The sequence below is a fragment of the Heterodontus francisci genome, chromosome 29, assembly GCF_036365525.1.
Source record: "Heterodontus francisci isolate sHetFra1 chromosome 29, sHetFra1.hap1, whole genome shotgun sequence".
Taxonomy (NCBI): domain Eukaryota; kingdom Metazoa; phylum Chordata; class Chondrichthyes; order Heterodontiformes; family Heterodontidae; genus Heterodontus; species Heterodontus francisci.
The window spans coordinates 49,094,597-49,115,050 of NC_090399.1; the positions used below are offsets into that span (position 1 = coordinate 49,094,597).

General features: G+C 41.0%; 1 protein-coding gene across 1 annotated transcript; it reads right to left on the reverse strand.

The window, feature by feature from the left end:
* Positions 1-15,498: 15,498 nt before the first annotated feature.
* On the reverse strand, positions 15,499-19,565 carry LOC137345830 (probable G-protein coupled receptor 139). Its single transcript, XM_068009078.1, has 2 exons — positions 19,502-19,565; positions 15,499-16,391 (listed from the first exon to the last, which is right to left on the reverse strand). The coding sequence occupies exons 1-2, from the start codon at positions 19,563-19,565 to the stop codon at positions 15,499-15,501; spliced, it is 957 nt and encodes a 318-aa protein (XP_067865179.1).
* Between the last annotated feature and the right edge of the window lie 889 nt (positions 19,566-20,454).

A 20,454-nucleotide genomic window follows, 5' to 3' on the forward strand; every position in this document is an offset into this window, starting at 1 on the left:
AGACGCCAACGATATTTCTCTTGAGAGTTCCTCAGAAGCCCAAGCAAACAATTCAGTCTTCTGGCTCAGATAGCCTCGTTCGCCTTTCCATGCAAGCCCTTATCACCTTATTGGCTGTCCAGGGATCAGACCAAGTCATGGATAAGTCAGTGACTTCACCCGGTCCGGACCTTTCAATCTTCTAAAGAACATTCCAGCTGTTAAGTGACCAGGAGAGAAGGCATGAGTACAGGAGAGTTGTTGAGGTGCTACCCTTCACCTTTCACTTGACATATGCAACCATTGCTGTGACAAAACAAGCAAGCTATCACCCATAGATACCCAACTGCACCTATGTGAATTTAAGTGTGTACAGGCGGATTCTCTTATGTTGCACTCTCCCTAAGCAAGCAGCTGAAGTGAAAGCAGGCTGGTTGCCTTTCCGCTTCATTGCTTTACCTAACAGTGGAGGTTATTAGGAGGCGTAGACAGCCGTGGCATATGGCGGGGGGTGGGGGGATGGAAGGCGAGGGATGGAGGGGGAGTGTCCCGCATCAGTGCACGTGCCACCTCCATATTCGTGGCTTCATGAGGTATACATGATGTGGTCAGTGGTACTGGGAATCCGCCCTCCAAGCTAGTACCACATTGAGAGGAGCCCGTAGAGGCTTCAGGCACCCTTTTAGAGGGCACTTGTCAGCCCCACTCACCTAAGGAGAATGAGTACCTGGCAAGAACTCCACGAGGCAAGTGCCCCTCTCACACAGTGATTGCTCTACAGAGCATCCAGGTCAGCACGCAACTCTTGCATGCATTGGGTGGATATGCCGCTCACTCTCTATGGAAGAGGTTTTGCTCACGTACAGCAGTGGCATGGATATGTACATGTGTGTGCAAAGCCTTTTCGAAATCTGAAGGATGTCTAAACGACTCATGCTGCAGGTCCAACGCCTGCAGTCTTGTCGAGGACTCATGAGGCATACCTTCAGCGCGAAGCTGAGCATCGCTATGCCCTGCCACAAGCCTCTGAGTGGCCGTAACTGTCACTGCGTCCTTTAGCTGCTCAATCATATCGGTGCTGGGCTCACCATTTGGTGCCACCATTCCTAAATGCATTCGAATGTCCGCTACCTGCACCAGTGAAGGGTATGCTGGAATGATGTGACACTGCCTCCTCAGATGCGTCCTGAACCTCCGATGCGTCAAGCTCCTCCAAAGGCTGGGGTGCTGCCTCATCTTCTACTTAACCTGTGAGGGAGAGAAGAGTGATTTGAGGACACTATGTATTCAACACTCTCCTTCTAACTGCCCCTCAACCGTAGCTCACTGTGTTTAGTGATGTGTTGAGATGCGCTATGGTTATTGCTGGACAGAATTTTTAATGGACTCTTCTCCATTATGTTGCTCACTGTCTCTGGGCTCCAACCATGCCTCACCATCAGCGACAGGCTGCCCTACGTCTACGCTGCAGAACTCCAACCCCTACACTTTGACTGGAGTCAATACAACGAGATATAGCACACCTCATCCTGTCCACTGCCTTTCTCTGACGGCTTGAGCTGTCCTCTCATGCAAACACAGAAATACATATTGTCACTTGTCCATCATAGCTACGTGCATGTCTATGTTGGTTGAAGCCTCAATATCCATCATTGCACCCCAGAGATGGCCGCTGCACTCAACAATTGCATACTTTAGCAGGTCTTAGGCAGATAGGATGCTAGACAACAGCCAGAGAATGCTGGTATCTGCTCATAGCTGCTGCCTGTATGGGCGCCATGTTCGCACATTTCATATGCACCTTTTGCGATGTTCAAAATTGCATCCGTAGTGTTATATCTTCCACAAACCTTGCCAAACCACATCAGAATATTATTTCGCTTGCAGCACTGTCATCAATTCCGTGAGACCACCACGAGTCTGCTAACCTCCTCTGAAACCTCCAATCGTGCCCTCTTGGTCACCCGACTGGCCTCCTCTGTTGTAACGTAGTAGAGAACTTCCCTCTGCACCCATGCTGCCTAGAACAGGATCTCTTGGGAAGTATCACTGAATCTGGACACTATCTGTCCTCTATTTGATGCCATTGTGTTTCGCGACCCTTGTCTGGCAGCACTTATAGTCTCTTCTTGTGCTGATTTAAAGCAGAGTGCTGCCTCCCTAAATTCCTAATGGATCGTATCTCTGCTTCAATTTAAAAAAAACGTGGGCCATAGTCATTTCGTTCAGCCTTCATGGAACATATGAATCATTCCACTGTGACACAAAGAGAAGACCCGATGGTTACCGGATTTCAAAATTGTTCAGTTGCCAGATGCAGGCGTTGATACAATAGAAGGAAAAATATTTTTTAAAAAAGAATGGTGATAAAAGCACTTTTAGCAAAGTCGAAATTGGGAGAGGAATAATGGGCGAATGTATGCCAGGAATTCCTAAGGAAAGATGAATAGATTAGATGAGACTCGAATTAACATTCTGCAGTGAATTTCCCAGAGCGAAGAGGAAGCTGCTTTGAAATGACACTGAACGATGATAATATTGAGGAAGCGTATGAAGATAATGACGAGTCTGAGAAAATTATATTGGTCACATGGAGATTTAGTCCTGTGCTGAATGTGTTAGGAATGGTCTGCATTTAATTTTGTGGCTTTAGGTAGCACATGTGTTCAACGACATTTGGTTAAAATGTTATTTCGATCCACAAGGCAGTGGTGTGTATTGAAAAATTAAAGAATATGACTGTAATAGTCGCTTGAGGTTTCACGATGGCAATACTTTGAGTCACTAAGGCGAATTGTAATTCCGTGTGAAATAGCTGGAGCAAGCCATTTTATAAGTTCTGAAGTAAGCTCTGGTGAAATACCATTCTGTTCAATGACAACCTAACGTGGGACACGTTAAGGGAATTGTTGGGGGAAACCAGTTTATCGTGGCAGAACGCTGTTATATTCCATTATCAGAGTGTTTGTGAAGTATTAATGGTATCAGGTGATAAGAATTAAAAAAAAATATGTCTTTAAGTTACAGAGAAAAATTGGGCACCCTGCCTGTCAATTGTTAAATAAAACTGCTAAATGGTCCAGAAATATTTAATAATGTGCTTTCGAGGCTAATAAAAGAGATTGTTGTGAATTTTGAAATGTATACGAAGTATCGAAGTGCACTACTACGACTTATTGTAAACCTGCCATTGGCATCTGATTTTACTGAGGTACTTGCCATGGATGTAAGGATATTATTATTGACCTAGCTACGAGATTTAGTAGTTCTTCACTAATATATAGTTACAGATAAAATTATAAAGACAATGTATAGAGGCTGGATTTGGGACAACAGTAATTCTTTTTTTTACCGACAATGGGATCAATTTGCTAAAGAAGAGTTCAGAGATATGTGTGAGGATTGTAGTATCATGGCTATACATACAGCAGCTGACAGTCTTTTTAACAATAGCCTTTCTGAAAGGATTCATACTGCGAATTATGCAATGGTGCATAAAAATTTAGCTGATGGACCATGTAGATTGTCAACCACCCTAGTATTGTAGGGTCATATAAAGTATTCTTTTTTTGTAGGATATAATCCCTACCATCTAGTCTATAGGTGAAATCCCAAATTAACTTCAATTGCTTGTGATAATACTCATACTCCATAAGATACTACAAAGAGTGATTTTTTTTTTGTCAGTGCGTTTCAATGCTTTGCATGCAGGAAGAGGAGCTTTTCCCAAGGCTAATTAATCATAGAATAATCGTGAAACGCTAAGGCATTGCATTAGACTGAGTCAGAGTTCATTTAAGGAGATTTTGCATGCTATAAAGGAGGTTCATAGGGATGGAACTGTAAGGAAACAGGTCGTGATGGTAAGATAATACCTGTTAAATATGGCAATCAAACCATCAAGGTTCATCCCTCACAATTAATCAGAATTAATTCTAAGACTTTGGACTTTGAAAAGCTGATAGAAATAAACGAGGCACTGTATTCCTCAAATACTCATGCGTTTTTGTTTTTTATGACTATGGGCAGCAACTAGAGAAAGAACGTCTGGTAGCACAAGATGGAGATCTCGCAGCAGTCGTCCCGACGGACATAATAGTGGAAGGAGAGGCCACAGATTGAATAGATTAGACGATAAAATAATAAACAGCTGAAAATTCACGTAACAAAACTAAAAGTAAAAGTTATCATGATTGTGCAGTATTGGTGAATGTCAATAAAGTTGAGGATAAACTATTTTTAACTGGCCATGCACTCAGACCAGGCCTATGTTAGTATTGATGTTGATACGACTGACCATCCCAAAAGCCCCCAATCAAAATATGCAATTCTGATTGTGGTTACTGAAACGCACTGTGAATTCAATCCCGTCCCCCACCCATCCCCCCACCCCACAGATCGCTGAGCATGTCATTTAAACTTTCCAAATTAAAGAAAGACCAAGAAAAATTGTACCATCTATTAACTCCCAGAATGAGGCTAACCCAACTAGGTGTCTTTAAATCAAGAAATTAACTCTTTAATTAGAAAAAAGCTCAATTCTTAAACACTACTAAGAAATAAACAACACTTAAAATAAAAAAAAGAGTCCTTCCAGATATACGTCCCTGCCGGATGTGGAGCAGTCCAGGTTTGCTTGAAATTCTCATAGCCGACCGACGGGGGAAAAAATGTTCCTCGACAGTAGAACAGTCGGTAGTCTAACTCAGAAGTCGAAAATAGTTGCTTTCCTTCTCCAGTGATGAATTTCAACAATTACCAACTTACAATTTGACTTTAGAATTTTTGAGGGATAAAAGATAATTTCCCTTCCTTCAGTTTAAATTATCAGAGATCTCTGTTTTGGCTTTACATTTTAGAATTTTGAGGGAGAATAATAAATAGACAGACTCAATTATCTTCCTTCAGTTTGAATGGTCTGAGAGCACTCTTTTCAGGTGCTAAACACAGCTGGTTTTCTGTTTTCTCTTGATACAGCAAGCTGTCACGCCAAAAAGCAATTTCAAAAGATAATTGCAACATTTTATATCGGGTCCTTGGACTCTGAATATTTGTGACAGGTAACCAGGATGCATTCTTTGAAGCTGGCTTGTTCCCTCTCCGTATGCTTGTATCCAACGACAATCAAATGCACTTTCTCCAACTCCTGAGGCTTGCTGGTTCTTAAAATAGTATGGCTCCTTTTGCAGTCTTAAAGGCACACTGCATTCTTCAAGAAAAAAAAACTACAGGATCATAACACCTCGGTGCCTGGAAGAATGAAACACTATTTCTGGAATGCGTTTAATTACAATGGGTAAAGATACATATTGATAAAAATGCTATATTTTTTTCGCATTTACAAGCATACACTTTTCTTTAAATTTTCAAAACGTTGTCCCAATTAACACATTTCAAATTTACCAGCATATTCTTCCAATTGTTTCCTGTTTTCCTTCCAAGTGTCCCTATTCTCCATCACTCAGCCAGGTGAACTGCACAGCTAGGAGTACTGACCACTACTGGATTCAGTATTCTCTGAGAAGTTTCTTGGGTACCCCTTAACCTATGTGGCATCACTTGACACTGCAAAACCCTATCCGGTGTAACAGAAGCTGATTTGTTCTTACCTTTGGGTTTCAAAGGAACTTGACAGTTTTCCTCCAACAAATATGCCTCTCTGAGACAAATGATGTTGCCACTCTTTGCATACAGCCCTTTAAATAAGAATTCGATTAAGAGCCTTCCTTCTTTACAGCAGTGACTTTTCTAGAGACTATGCAATTTTGAGCCAAACAAACCAGATTTAGATATCAAGACCATCTGTGAATTCCAACTGCCATGACTAGGTTCAACTAAGCTGACCTTCAGCAACATTGTGCCTCTGCTTCTACTTGCGCCTCTCTGTCTGGACCTATGCGACAAGGATGCTGTTTGAAAGGAATGGTTCCGTCTATATGCACATCATGCATGGCTAAGGTTGCACAACTTGGCTTATTCCTACTAACTTTTCAAAACGTTGTGAAAACCCTGGTTAGGACTTCATGCTGTTTTGCCACTAACTGTAAAAGCCTATTGTTTAATTTTCCTAGCCATTCTGCATTCACTAATTGGATAGTTGGCGGTTCAATCTGAGAAATCCCTAGGCCTACTTCTGCCTCATCCTCACTATCCTTTTCCTTCTCAACAGTCCCGATTACAGGGATCTTGGACTCTGAATGGCTGTGCCGGGTAACCAGGATGCATTTTTTAAAGCTGGTTGGTTCCCTTCCCGTATGCTTGTATCCAACGGCAACAAAAATGCACTCTAACTCTTGAGGCTTGCTGGTTCTTAAAGCAGTACTGCACCTTTTCCAGTCTAAAAGGCACACCATTTTCCCTGAATAAAAAAACTACACGCTCATATCAATGTGTAGGAATCAAGTACTGCTATGAAATATGCCTCAGCAGAGAATATTTTAAGGTTAATTGAAACATTATAAAATACATATTGCATTTAAGTTTCCTTTCTTAAGAAACCCGAAAACATGATGCTGGTTATCCTGAGTGGTGCTTCATATGATAATCTTCCAAATTTGGTATTCTGCTGCAGCTGTTTTCGGAGCATTTGTTATGACTGAGAATGGGATATGTTGTCCTTTAGCTTAGAAACCTAAGAAACTAAACAAGGGTTGTTAGAATGCCCTGGCTGCCGAACGACTGGCTCTTTTGGAGGCCATGGTAATGGGATTTTACACAGTGTGAGTACAGAAGATAACATACCCATTAAGTGTTACGTACATTTGCGTTCATTATATGATAATGTACGCTGTACAAAGTATGAGTGAGCAAATACCACGGATTGAGGTTATTGAATTGAAACACATGCTGGAAAGAAAGGAACTCTCTAAAATTAAATATCATATTCAAGCCATCTACTGTTGGATTGCTTTATTAAACAAAGTGCATGAAAGTAAACATTATTAAGTGTCCTGGAGGAGAGATGTGGCGCCATATAATACTTTGTGGAGAGGGCAGGGCAGTTTTTTTGTAATTGGTACAAATATAAAGTGTGTTTATTTTTATTAAAAGACAGAGAGGTGAGTCTGTTGATTGTACATTAATAGTGAGTTTAATTGTTTACAGGTGGTGGGCATTAACTGGCGATGGTACCTGTGCGCATACATAAAGGAACAGACTGAAAGTGCGGTGGTTGGATAAGAGGCGCATGATATGTACTGTTTGTCGCTATAAATAAACGCTGGAAGCATATGAAGGATAGACTTCGCTGCTTGGCTATCTGAGTTGTAACACCTAATTCAGTTTGTCTGTTAGAGTGAGACTGAGTGTTGCAGAGAGAGGGAGAGAATGATACTGAGAAAGGCATCGAGAAAGGTTAAGGCTGAGGAAGGCAGAGAGAGAGAGAGAGAGGCAGAGAGCGAGAGAGAGAGCAAAAATGAGACTCAGAGATACACCGAGACAGAATGAAACAGAATGAGTCAGAGTAAATAAGACAGAGTGTGAGAATGAGAGTGGCAGAGGTAAATAATGAGAAACAGAGAGATGATGAGACAAAGGGACTATGAGACAAATGGTAAGAGACAGAGACAGATAATGAACCAGAGAGAGAGAACGAGACTGAGAGGCTGAAAGAGACTGATTCAGATTGACAGGCAGTGAGAGAGCTGGGTTGTGGGAGAGACAGTCAAAGAAGTAATATTGGAGCCAAAGATGATTAGGGTAGAAAGAAGGATATAAAGCATAATCTTCATTCGATGTATTCTTTCACTTATAGAATCATAGAATCATAAAATGGTCACTACACCGAAGGAAGCCATTCGGCCCTTCATTTCCTGCCAGCTATTTTCAAGGGCAATTAAGCTGCTCCCACTTCACTATCCTCATCCCATAATCTTTACGTGCTTATCCAATACGATTTTGAAACCTACTATTGAATATGCCGCCAGCAGCTATTCATGAGGTACATTCTAGACCCTAACCACCCACTGCATAACATTTTTTTATTTCCCTATTTTTGTCAATTACCTTAAATCTGTGTTCCCTAGTTCCCAGGAAAATGTATCTCACTCGATCTTCTCTGTCTCGAACACCCTTGATTTTGAACACCTCCATCAAATGTCCTCTCAACCTTCCCTTCTTTAAGGTGAACCAAGTTTCTGCAACTTAGGTACGTAACTGACGTCCCTCATTCTGGAACCATTCTCGTTAATATTTTTTGCATTCTGTAAAGTCTTCGCATCCATTCCAAAGTGCAGTGCCCAGAACTGGACGCAATACCTGGAGTTGAGTCTGAACCATTGTTCTATAAAGGCGTATTTTCACTTCCTTGCACCTGAGCTCTATGCCGCTATTTAGAAAGCCTTCTATCCCGTAAGCTTTTGTTTTTAAACAACATGCTCATCCTGTCTTGCCACTTTCAATGATTTCTGCACATATACCTCCCAGATCTCTCTGCTCCCGCACCCACTTAAAAATTATGTCATTTAGTTTATATCGTCTCCTCTCGTTCAAAATTAATACCTTCACATTTATCTGCATTAAATATCATCTTCCACAAGTCCTCACATTCCACCAGCCTGTCTACATCATCTTGAATTCTAACACTTGCCTCCTTATAGTTCATAATACTTCCAAGTCTGTGTCATCTGCAAATTCTGAAATTGTGCCCTGTATACCTACGTCTAAGTAATAGAACAGTACTAATCCTAGTACTACCTCCTGGGAAACCCCACCATAGACCGTCATACTGTCCTAAAAGCAGCTACCACCAAACTCTGTTTTCTATCACTCAGCCAAATTCTTATCCATGCCACCACAGTCCTTTTTATTCGATTGGCATCAAGACTGTAGACAAGTTTATTACGTGGCACATTATCAAAAGCGTCTTGGAAATCCATATGTACCACATCAACGGCATCACTCACATCATCAAAAACGCAAGATAGTTAGTTAAACATGATTTGACTTTAACGAATCAGTGTTGCCTTTCCTTAACCAATCCATCCTTATACAAGAGACTGCTAATTTGCACCTGGATTATTGTTTCTAAAAACTTTGCAACTACCGAGGTTAGAGTGACTAGCCTGTAGTTCCTGTATTCAACCTCACATCCATTTTAGAACAAGGGTGTAACATTTTTCATTTTCCAGCCATCTGGCCCACTCCTGTAGGTAAGCAAGGTGGTAAAATTAGAGCCATTACGCCTCAATTTCTGCCCTTATTTCTCGTAGCATCGTCACATGCCTCATATCCGGCCCTTTGGACTAATCACTTTACATAGAACCCACATTTCCAGTTCCTCCTTTTTATCAAGTTTAGCTTATTCATTATCTCAATTACGTCTTCCCTCACTATGAATTTGGCAGCGATGCCTTCTGTTGTAATGACAGATGCAAAGAACCTTAGCAATGCCCTCTACATTCATGCATATAATCACCTTGTTGGTACACAAGTAGCCCCACGACTCCTGTTTCTACCTTTTTTACTATTAATATGCCTATAGAAGACTTTGAGATTCCACGGTATGTCAGTGGACAGTCACTTCTCATACTCTTTTTTCCTCTCGTTACCATTTTACGGCCCCTTGGAACTTACTTTAGTCAGTCTGGTTCTCACATATTATCAGCCTGACATTTGTCATACTCATGATTTTTTTTCTGCTTCATGTTACCCTCGATCATTTTTTTCGACTCTGTAGTTCTGGCATTGTTTACCCTTAATTCTCGTTTGTGGGAACTTACATAGGATGTACCAAGCCATTACTTCTTTAAAAGCAGTTTACCCTTGCTCACTCCTCTGAAAGGGCAATGATAATCACTGTGCAAAAATCATGTAAATCTTGTGAGGAATGCTCAGGACTGACATTCATTGATTTTTATTCACTTCGTTTATCTCAGATGATTCCAGATATCACCAGTCTAAAGTCCAATGAGTATGGGCCCGGTCTGCTCAAACTTTCTTCAGAAGACAACCCCTGCATCCCAGGAATCAGCTCAATGAACCTTCACTGAAGTGCTTTCAATGCAAGTAGATCCCAACTTAAGAAAGGAGATCAAACCTTTACACAGTACTCTGGATTTGTACTTACCAACATCCTGTACAGTTGTAGCAAGATCTCCCTGCTTTTATACTCTATCTCCCTTGCAATAAATGCCAACATTCAATTTGCCTTCATAATTACTTGCTGTACCGACATGCTAACTTTTCTGCGATTCATATACAAGGACATCCCGATCCCTCTATACTGAAGCATTCTGCAATCTCTCACCACTTAAATAATAATCTGCTTTTCTATGCTTCCCGCCCAAGAGAACAACCTTAGATTTTCCCACAGTGTGCTCATTCTCTCCAAATTTGCCCTTTCATTATAAACCTAGCAATTTCTTTTTTTCCAGAATCGTTGTGTCAGCCTCACAACATGCTTCCCTTCGGCATGTTTGCTGGTATTTTGATGGTCCTTGTGTTTTGAATGTGGTAACGTACAGTAGCTCTAAGCCAAAGATAAGACATGTTTTACCAGCCCGGTGTGTCGCTATATATGTGTGTCTTTGTGTATGTGTCTGTGCCTGTGTTTGTTTCTGTGTGTGCGTTTGTCTATGTGTACATAGCAGATAGAGTGAAGCAGAGAATGTGAAGAAAGAATGCCTATGAGAGGCAGTGTGGAGGAGAGAGAAAAAATGTTTAGGGAGATTGTGTGTGTGGGTTTGTGCACGCGCGCACGTGCACACATGATGGCATGGGGAGGGAAACTGTGTTACAGATTGTACATGTGTGAGAGAGAGAGAGGGCGTGTGTGAGAGAAGGTTTCTGGGGAGAGGGAGAGAAACGTATCAATAGAAACATAGAAAATTGGAGCAGGATTAGGCCATTCCACCTTCGACTCTGCATCACCATTCATTATGATCATGGCTGATCATCCAACTCAGTAGCCGGCTCCCACGTTCGCCCCATACCATTTGTTCCCTTGAGACCCACGAGCTATATATTACTCCTTCTTGAAAACGTACAACGTTTTGGTCTGAACTGCTTTCTGTGGTAGCGAATTCCATAGGCTCACCACTCTCTGGGCGAAGAAATTTCTCCTCATCTCAGTTCTGAAAGGTTTTCACCGTATCCTTACATTATGACCCCTGGTTCTGGACTCCCCTACCATCCAGAACATGCTTCCTGCAACTACCCTGTCAAGACCTGTTAGCATTTTGTAGGTTTCTATGAGATCCCCCCTCACTCTTCTGAACTCCAGCGAATATAATCCAAACCAACTCAATCTCTCCTCATATGTCAGTTCCACCATTCCAGGAATCAGTCTGGTAAACAGTCGCTGTACTCCCTTTATGGCAAGAACATCCTTCTCAGATAAGGAGACCAAAACTGCACACAATATTCCAGGTGTGGCCTCACCAAGGCCCTGTATAATTGCAGCAAGACATTTCTGCTCCGGTACTCGAGTCTTCTCGCCGTGAAGGCCAACATACCATTTGCCTTTTTACCGCCTGTTGCACCTGCATACTTACCTTCAGCGACTGGTGTACGAGAACACCCAGGTCTCACTGTATATTCCCCCTCTCAGTTTATAGCCGTTCAGATAATAACCTGGCTTCCTGTTTTTGTTAACAAAGTGGATAAGCTCATATTTATCCACATGATACTGCATTTGCCATGCATTATCCCACTCACTCAGCTTGTCCAAATCACCCTGAAACCTCTCTGCATCCTCCTCACAACTCACCCCCCCCCCCCCACCCAGTTTTGTGACATCTGCAAATTTGGATATATTACATTTAGTTCCCTCATCTAAATCATTAATGTATATTGTGAATAGCTGGGGTCCTAGCACTGAACACTGCGGTACCCCACTAGTCACTGCCTGCCATTCGAAAAAAGACCCATTTATTCCTATTCTCCGTTTCCTGTCCGCCAACCAATTTTATATCCATCGCAATACACTACGTCCAATCCCATGCGCTTTAATTTTACATGTTAAACTCTTATGTGGGACTTTGTCAAAAGCCTTCTGAATGTCCAAATAAACCACATCCACAATCTCCCCCTCATCAACTCTACTAGTTACATCCTAGAAGAATTCTAGTCGATTTATTAGGCTTTATTTCCCATTCGTAAATCCATGCCGACTATGCCCATTTCTACCACGGTTCTCTAAGTGCTCTGCTATAAAATCTTTGATAATGGACTGTAGAATGTTCCCCACTACCGACGTCAGGCTAACTGGTCTATAATTCTCTGCTTTCTCTCTTCCTCCCCTTTTTTAATAGTGGGTTACATTAGCTACAGTACAATCTTTAGGAACTGTTCCAGATTCTATAGAATCGTGGAAGATGACCACCAATGAACCCATTATTTCTAGGGCCATGTCCTTAAGTACTCTGGGATGCATACCATTAGGCACTGGGGATTTATTGGCCTTCGATCCCATCAATTTCCCAACACCATTTCTCTACTAATACTGATTTCTTTCAGTTCGTCTCTCTCACTACATCCTGTGTTCCCCAACATTTCTGGTATGATACTTGTATCCTCCCTTGTGAAGACAGAACCAAAGTATGCATTTAGTTGGTCAGCCATTTCTTTATTCCCCATAATAAATTCCCTGGTTTCTGATGGTAAGGGACCAACATTTGTCTTCACCAATCGCTTTTCTCTTCACATACCTATATAAACTTTTACAGTCAGTTTTTATATTCCCCACAAGCATGCTCTCATACTCCATTTTCCCCTTCTTAATCAATCCCTTGGTCCTCCTTTGCTGCATTCGAAATTGCTCCCAATCCCCAGGACTGTTGTTTTTCCTGGCAAATTTATATGCCTCTTCCTTGGAGCTAATGCTATCTCTAATTTCCCTTGTAAACCATGGTTTGGCTACCTTTCCCGTTTTACTTTTGCACCAGACATTGATGATCAATTGTTGCTATTCATCCATGCCCTCTTTAAATGTTTGCCATCGCCTATCCACCGTCATCCCTTTAAGTAACGTTTCCCAATCCGTCGTGGCCAACTCGCACCTCATACCTTCGTAGTTTCCTTTACTAAGATTCAGGACCCTTGTCCCAGAATTAACTACGTCACTCACCATCATGATAAGGAATTCTATCGTATTATGGTCGCTCGTCCCCAAGGGGCCTCACACCACCAGATTGCCAAATATTCCTCTCTCATTACACTGTACCCAGTCTAGGATGGCCTGTTCTCTAGTTGGTTCCTCAATGTATTCATCCAGAAAACCACTCCTAGAATTCCTCTTGTGCGGTATTGTGACTAATTTGATTTGCCCAATCTATATGCAGATTTTCCACTATCGCATGTATCTCTAATTTCCTTTGTAATGTCATTCCCGACATCACCACCACAGTTTGAGGGTCTATATACAACCCCCATTAACGCTTTTGCCCCTTAATGTTTCGGAGCTCTACCCATACAGATTCCTCATCGTCAGAGCTAATAACTTTCCTCGCTATTGCATTAATTTTCTCTTTAACCAGCAATGCAACTCCACCGCGTTTTGCTTTTTGCCTGTCCTTCCTAAATCCTAAATATCATGCAAATTCATTTCCCATCCCTTGTCACCTTGCAGCCATAATCCCAACTATATCATATCCATTTCCATCTATTTGTGCAATTAATTCATCCACGTTATTGCAAATGCTCTGTGCGTTAAGGCACAAAGCCTTAAGGCTCGTCTTTTTAACATGACTTGGCTCCTTCCCACTCTTTTTCACCGTGGCCCTGTTTGATTCGGTCCCTTGAGTTCTCTGCCTATCACTTTTCTTATTCCACTAACTGTCTTTTGATCTTGTCTTTGATCCCCCCTCCTCTGACTCCTTGAAAAGGGTCCCAGCCCCCTACCATTTTAGTTTAAACCCTCCCCAAAAACTCCAGCAAATACTCCCCCTAGGACAGCAGTCCTGGTCCTATCTTAAGATATAGTGAGAGCGAGACAGTGTGAGTGAGAGAGCCACCATGCTTGAAAGGAATGGGAAGGATCTGATAATGTACGGTAGATGTGTGGGGAAACTGAGGATTTCAGTGTGACTGTGCATATTAAATCGATGAGCCGGAGCTGAAGACATAAGATGGAGTGGTGAGGTAATGGGGAAGTTTAGAGCGCAGTGGGGAGGAGTTGATGATGTTCAACACACAAATAGAGATCGAAGCACAGAAACAGGTTCCGAAGCAAATGAGTCAGTACTTCTGTTGATTAAAATAAATAACTACACTAGTGTCTTCGATAGCAGCAGAACAAATAGTGATGCAAGTAGATTAATTGTGCTCTTTGTTTTTTTCCAGGAGTATTTGCAAGCGATTCTACAGTTGGAGCCTTTAAAAACTGCTACTTTTAATGAACTTTTTTCTTTATATTGAAGAAACATTTATTCTACAATATCCACCATCAGACTGGCAAATTTACTTTAACATAAGTAAATACACGGTGATGAACGCTGTTCGGATAAGAAAAGAACGAAACGCCAGTTGTTCCTTTGATAAATAAAATTTAGTGGGATGAAAGATTTAGGAATACATGAGAAATCATTAACAGAAAACGCATCACAAATCAGCAAAACAATTAAAATGCTACCAAAGCATTTGGAGATATTCCAAGGGTGACAGAATTCAAATGTAGCGAATTTATGTTAAACGTGCACAGGAACCTACTTAAGTCACACTTAAAATATTGTGCACAGTTCAGATCTCCACGCGATAAATGAGCGTAGAAGCACTGTAGAAAGAGAAAAGAAGATTTACAAGGTTGCTACCAGGCTGTCAGATAACAACTCCCGTGAATGTTTGTACAGATTGGAGCTTTATTCTTCTGAAAGAAAGGCGACTGAGAGGAGATGTAATAGAAACACTAAACATTTGAAATATGCTGTCCAAGCTAGATGTCGACAGAACGTTTCCACTTGTGAGAAAACCCAAAAATAGGGGCCATAATATAAATATGATAGTTTCTAATAAATCATATAGAGAAATGGGGAATGGTTACAAATCGAATTCGCTGCCTCAAGGAAGCAATTCAAGAAAATAGCTTAGATGCTTCCAAAAGACAATAGGGATTATAAAGATAAGATGAAAGTCTGAAATGATATGGATGGAATGGGAGGAATCTCGTTTTGAATATATACAGAAAAGCACAGACTAGTGGAGCTTAAAGAGGCCTGTTTGTGTTTTGTTTATTCTATGTAATGTAATTTGCTAGAGTATAGTTCAGCTCTGTCGGCCTACATATCGACGAGGCTTTTTATCTAGAAGCGAAAAATGAATTGCTGCGCAAAATTGCTGAACTGAGCCTATACAGAAGAGCTCACATGACATATAATAAGCTAATGCCGTGTGCTGAAAAAAATGAAATTGCCAAGTCAATGTGGGTCTATGTCCGAAAGACGGTGCTTGCCACATAGCTCATTTTGTTTTCAGGATATCAGTGAATGCTGGCATAATTCGGTTGATGGAAGTCTGGGGCTTAAAATTACATTCATGTACTGCAAACTATGGGGCTGGCCTCTCCGGTGCATTCAATTGTTCTAATTAGAAATCAATAATTGAGTTAACCAGATATTTCACGTAGCTCATGAACTGCTCTCTGAACTTAGCCTGAGTCACCCCATAAATAAATGTGTTTGTGCAGCAATTTAAACTCAGCAACATTACTCCGGCTTGTTGAAAAATATACAAAGCATCCGTGTAACATTCTGGATTTGATCCTGTAATATTATAATATATGAAATGCATAACATACATCAACCACAGAAGTATGAAGCTGCCAGATATAGTGAAGAGTAAAATCACAGACTTCCTTCTGTTCTCCATCTCGGAGTCACTAAAATTCTCTCCACTGCTCTGACCTCTCAGTCTCTTACGGACTCGGCTGGCCACTAAAATGTATCGAACTGTCAGAGTGTTGAGCAATGAAATCAAAGCAAATGGAAGCACTGGGGTTAAAATTGTGTCAAGCCAGTCAAATGCCATCCATCCAGGTTCAAGATAATAGCTGGGTTTTGAATAACAGAACCATGGTACGTTTTTGATTATCTCTCCCGGTTCATATGTAAAGTAGAATGGAACGTTTTTTAAACAGACCAGAATACAGGTTGTTGCTAAAACAACAGCTGCAGTTTTCTCAGTGCAATATTTTGTTTTCAACTTCTGGCAACAAATGGCCACAAATCGATCAAAGGAGAAAGTGACAGTGAACCACACAGAACAGTCTCTGGCTGCACAAGTCAGGACATATATAACACTGCATACAGTGGTGATGTCCAGGAAAGATCCTGGGAAATAATAAAAACTGATCTTCCAAAGTATGACGTCAGTTATAATGACCAGTAGATCCGCCATTGCCATGTTCAACAAGTAGCGAGTGGTGCAGGTGGAGAGCCCGCAGTTTGCCCTGGACAGGATCACAATCTCCACCAAATTAACTGTAAATCAGTGAAGGGAAAAGAGACAGAAAATTATTGATCAAACATTCTCTAAGTCTGAGCCCAGACAATAAGTGTTGGATTGTCGCACCCAAATACGGGTGGGTCATTGTCGAGTCAAAGTTTAAAATTTAACAAAACTTAACATCGACTCCAACTGCCGCCAATCTGTTCACAATGTTAGTGGAGGCTGGTCAGCGGGCAGGCAAGCAACCGTACCCAGGAGGCTGTTTGGCAATTATGTCTCAAAATGAGGCTGGCAGATGCTGATTTAACTTGTTTTGCCGATATAACTGTGGCTGGACGGGATTCCCCTTCAGATCACGTACCCCCACCAACCCATAGAATGATTCCTGGGTTCGGGGTTCAGACCAAGCTGATACTGTGGCCTGTGTTGAAGACCTCCCCGCCCGAGTGGAAGCCAAATCTGTCAATCAGACTCGGTTAGGTGCGAGAGACTGGCAAGGACAAAGAAAGTTTACATTTCAGGGTGATTACTTTTCAACAGAACTGAACGTTATTTCAGAGATTAACAGTTTGATAGCAATGACAGAGGAAGTGGAGTAGTGGAAGGAATGAATAAAAGGGAAATTCTGTGATAGGGTGGAGTGCAAGAATGATTCAATGACAAAAAGGATGATGCTGCAAGGTAAATGGTTCAATTAAAGAAACAGCTGATGTTTCCAGAAGCCGGGCCAATGATTGAAAAGGAATAACGGAGAGGGAGTGAGTTATGGCAAATCTGGCAAACCGGGGAAGGTCCCAGCGCTCCTGGAATGTGTCTGAGAAAGTTGGTAGTCGTCAGGAGTGTGGACCAGCCTACAGCTGTGCGACTGTAGGTCATTCTGGCCCAAAACGCCACACCACACCTCCTACACTTGCAGTCGCTCAGGTGCAGCCAATTCCACTATCAGCACATGCTGTGAATAATAACGTAAGCTTTTTATGTTTTAATCCTAGTTTTCAAGCCTTTGGGCAATGATGACTCAAATTAACAAATCAAGTGTTTTTCCTCCTTGAGATATAAATTGGAACAGTGGCGGAGGCCCAGGATAGTGAGGCAGAGTGGGGAAAACTGTAGAATTACCGTCAGCAGTGACGAAAAGTTCAGGGTCATAGTTACAGGCTGAATGGATATGAACAGCAAAACTATCACACAAAGTTTGTTTGGCATCTCCAATATACAGAAGATTATATAATGAGCATAAATACGCTATACTAATTCAAGTTCAAGTTAATCATTGTTTCACCCAGAAGGAGTGTTTCAGGTTCTGGACAGTGGTAAGGAAAGAGGTGAGATGGCACAATGTGACACAACAGATACATGAATTCTCCCAGAGTATGTAGACTGAGGGAATACACTGCAGAAGGGATAGCAAGCTGGTTACCAAACCAATAGAGACGGGGTTAAATGTATTCGCTCAGATTGACGGGAAATGATAGATAGTGTTCCACAAGAATCAGCGCTGCGCTCACTGTTGTTCAACATTTACATCAAGAATATGGATCTGGAAAGCGGAATCATATATTCAAAATGTTCAGATGAATCGAATTTGGCAGCACAGATAATGCAAAGGTAGAATGCAACAAAATACCTGAAGACATCAAACACTTGCAAAATGAGCGATTAAATTGCAAATTAATTTCAATATAACTAAGTCTTTAATTTTGGGAGTAAAAATGTTCCCAAATACTCCTTGGAAAATAACATTCTGAATGGTTGGGAGAGACAAAGCTTTTCCGGTGTACAGGTTCACAAATATGTTAAAACACGAACAAGGCCATTAAAATGTAAACAAAGTACAGAGTTCATTTCTAGATGAATTGAATTGAATAAAATAGTGTTTATATGAAACTCATATAGAACTTTTGTCACACTTCGCTTGCCATATGCAGTTCTGCATTCAATTTTGCAAATAATATATGCAGACCTAGTGAATGTACATTTTTTTACATTGATAGTAGAATAGCTGAAAGAAATGCACGATGTAGTTCATGAGTAACAGTTTACTAAGCTGATTATTTAGTGTTCATGGAATATTCCCTGAAGTATGAAAACCTGATATGAATGTTCTTCAGTTATGCGTGTCTATTCCCCTCGCGCATACTTTACTGAGTGAAGGGCAGAGGACATGCATATAGAGCTAGAATTGTAGGTAATAAATGTTCTGTAAAACATAACTCGGTACAGAAGCAGAGGATTCAATAACCACCGTCCAATGTCCATCCTTGTGAGAGCAAGCCTGTAAAATACAATGATCGTGATCCCTACATTCTCTGGTTTCTCAAGATCTTGTTGGTGAAATTGGATGATTCAGCACCAAAATAACTAAAGTGCTCATAATAACTAAACTGTTTACAGTAACTATACTTAATTAGGCACACGCAATTATACCGAGGATTTGAATACTCCAGCACTGACGTCCTGCTTTTTTACCAATCGGCAGTTAAAACTGTTTCTGTTCCTGCAGTTCAATAGGAAACGGATCAGTATCGATAAGTTTCATTTTACACACTAACTACCAAATTCTTCAATACACACCCATCAATTACGTTCACAAAAGACGACATTAGCTTCATGGAATGGAGAGACCCGTCACACGAAACATTGACTTCGATTAAGCACCAGCTTTTTTCACTCTAGTTAGTGACCCATAATCTTTACAGCGCAGCAGTAAAATATATTCCCAGTATTATAGGACCACGAGGATCTGGTGTGCCACTTTGTTTCGTGACCCACACTCAGTTCAGTTCGAGAGTAGCCGATTCTCTGAGCAATACATAGCCAATGGGGTCAAGTGTTCCACTTTGGTTAGGGAACTGAACGCAGTCCTGTTCTACAAGCACAAATAATTCCAATAGGGCATATAATTTCATAATTCAGCGGGTCCACGAGTTACAAACGGTGGTAGATTGCCAGTTGAGACAATGGAATTTCACTGCAGAGTTAATTCAGAATATGTGACTTGAGGAACTGTTCATATGCTGATCTGGTGCCTGCATAATGGTGATCACTGGACCAACAATCAATTTTGGCAGCAGTCACAGAGTAAAACCAGAAAGAATCTCAAACAGAAATTTATACAAATGGAACGGTTACATTCACTTACCAGGAACGCCAATGACTGCAAGAATTGTGTAGTATATTTTCCTTATATTGGGAAATGTATCCATAATTTTCTGTGTGATGTGATTTGCCCTTTTGTGCTAGAGGCAACCTCCCTGAATTAAACTCGAAAATAATGCATTCCCAGTGCCTTTCATTTATACCCTGCGGAATCTCTGTGGGGACATTGAGGTTACAACATGATACAAAATAGCATTTTTTTTAAATGAACAAACAAATTGTGACAGTGGAGTTCAGCCCGTTGTGATAGAATATATTTAATGCTGAGAAGCAATTACACAGCCCTAATGACTGAGCAATTTTGATCATTCTGCTCTTCTCATTCAATAATAACATGTGTTATGACCAAGGCGGGAGGAGTACACTATTAATTCAGTCCCACTTCTCCACAGGTCCCAACATATTCTTTAAAGTTTTCACACATGTTGGAACATCCAATCGGATATACTATTTCCCACCCCCTCCCACCCCCACCCCCCGAATAGAAAATACTAACCGAGTTTCTTCACTGAACAACAAAATTCACAGTTTATAACCAAACAAGTCTTAACTAGTAATGAAGTAAAACAATAGCACATGGATCATTTTTTAATATTCAACATTATTTTCCTTTAAAGTCCTCTTTTCGACCTTAATGATCTTTAAAGCCCTTTTTACCTTAATTATTTCACACACCCACCTATATTCCTATAAATAAATTGGTGAACTAGCAAAATGATTTTTAGATCAGAGCTCAGTTACAAATTAAAAGAGCTTGGGTAGATTACTTGCTCGTTTTTTGAAGTAAACAGCAGAGAAGCACACGAATCGTTAGGATCTATAGAACTTCCAGAAATTAGTTCTCATCATTTGGCGTTGAAAATATTTTAACAGGTCTTCTTGGAATACAGGAAACATAATGGTCAATATCCCCAGCAATTCAGTATTCGCTAGCCA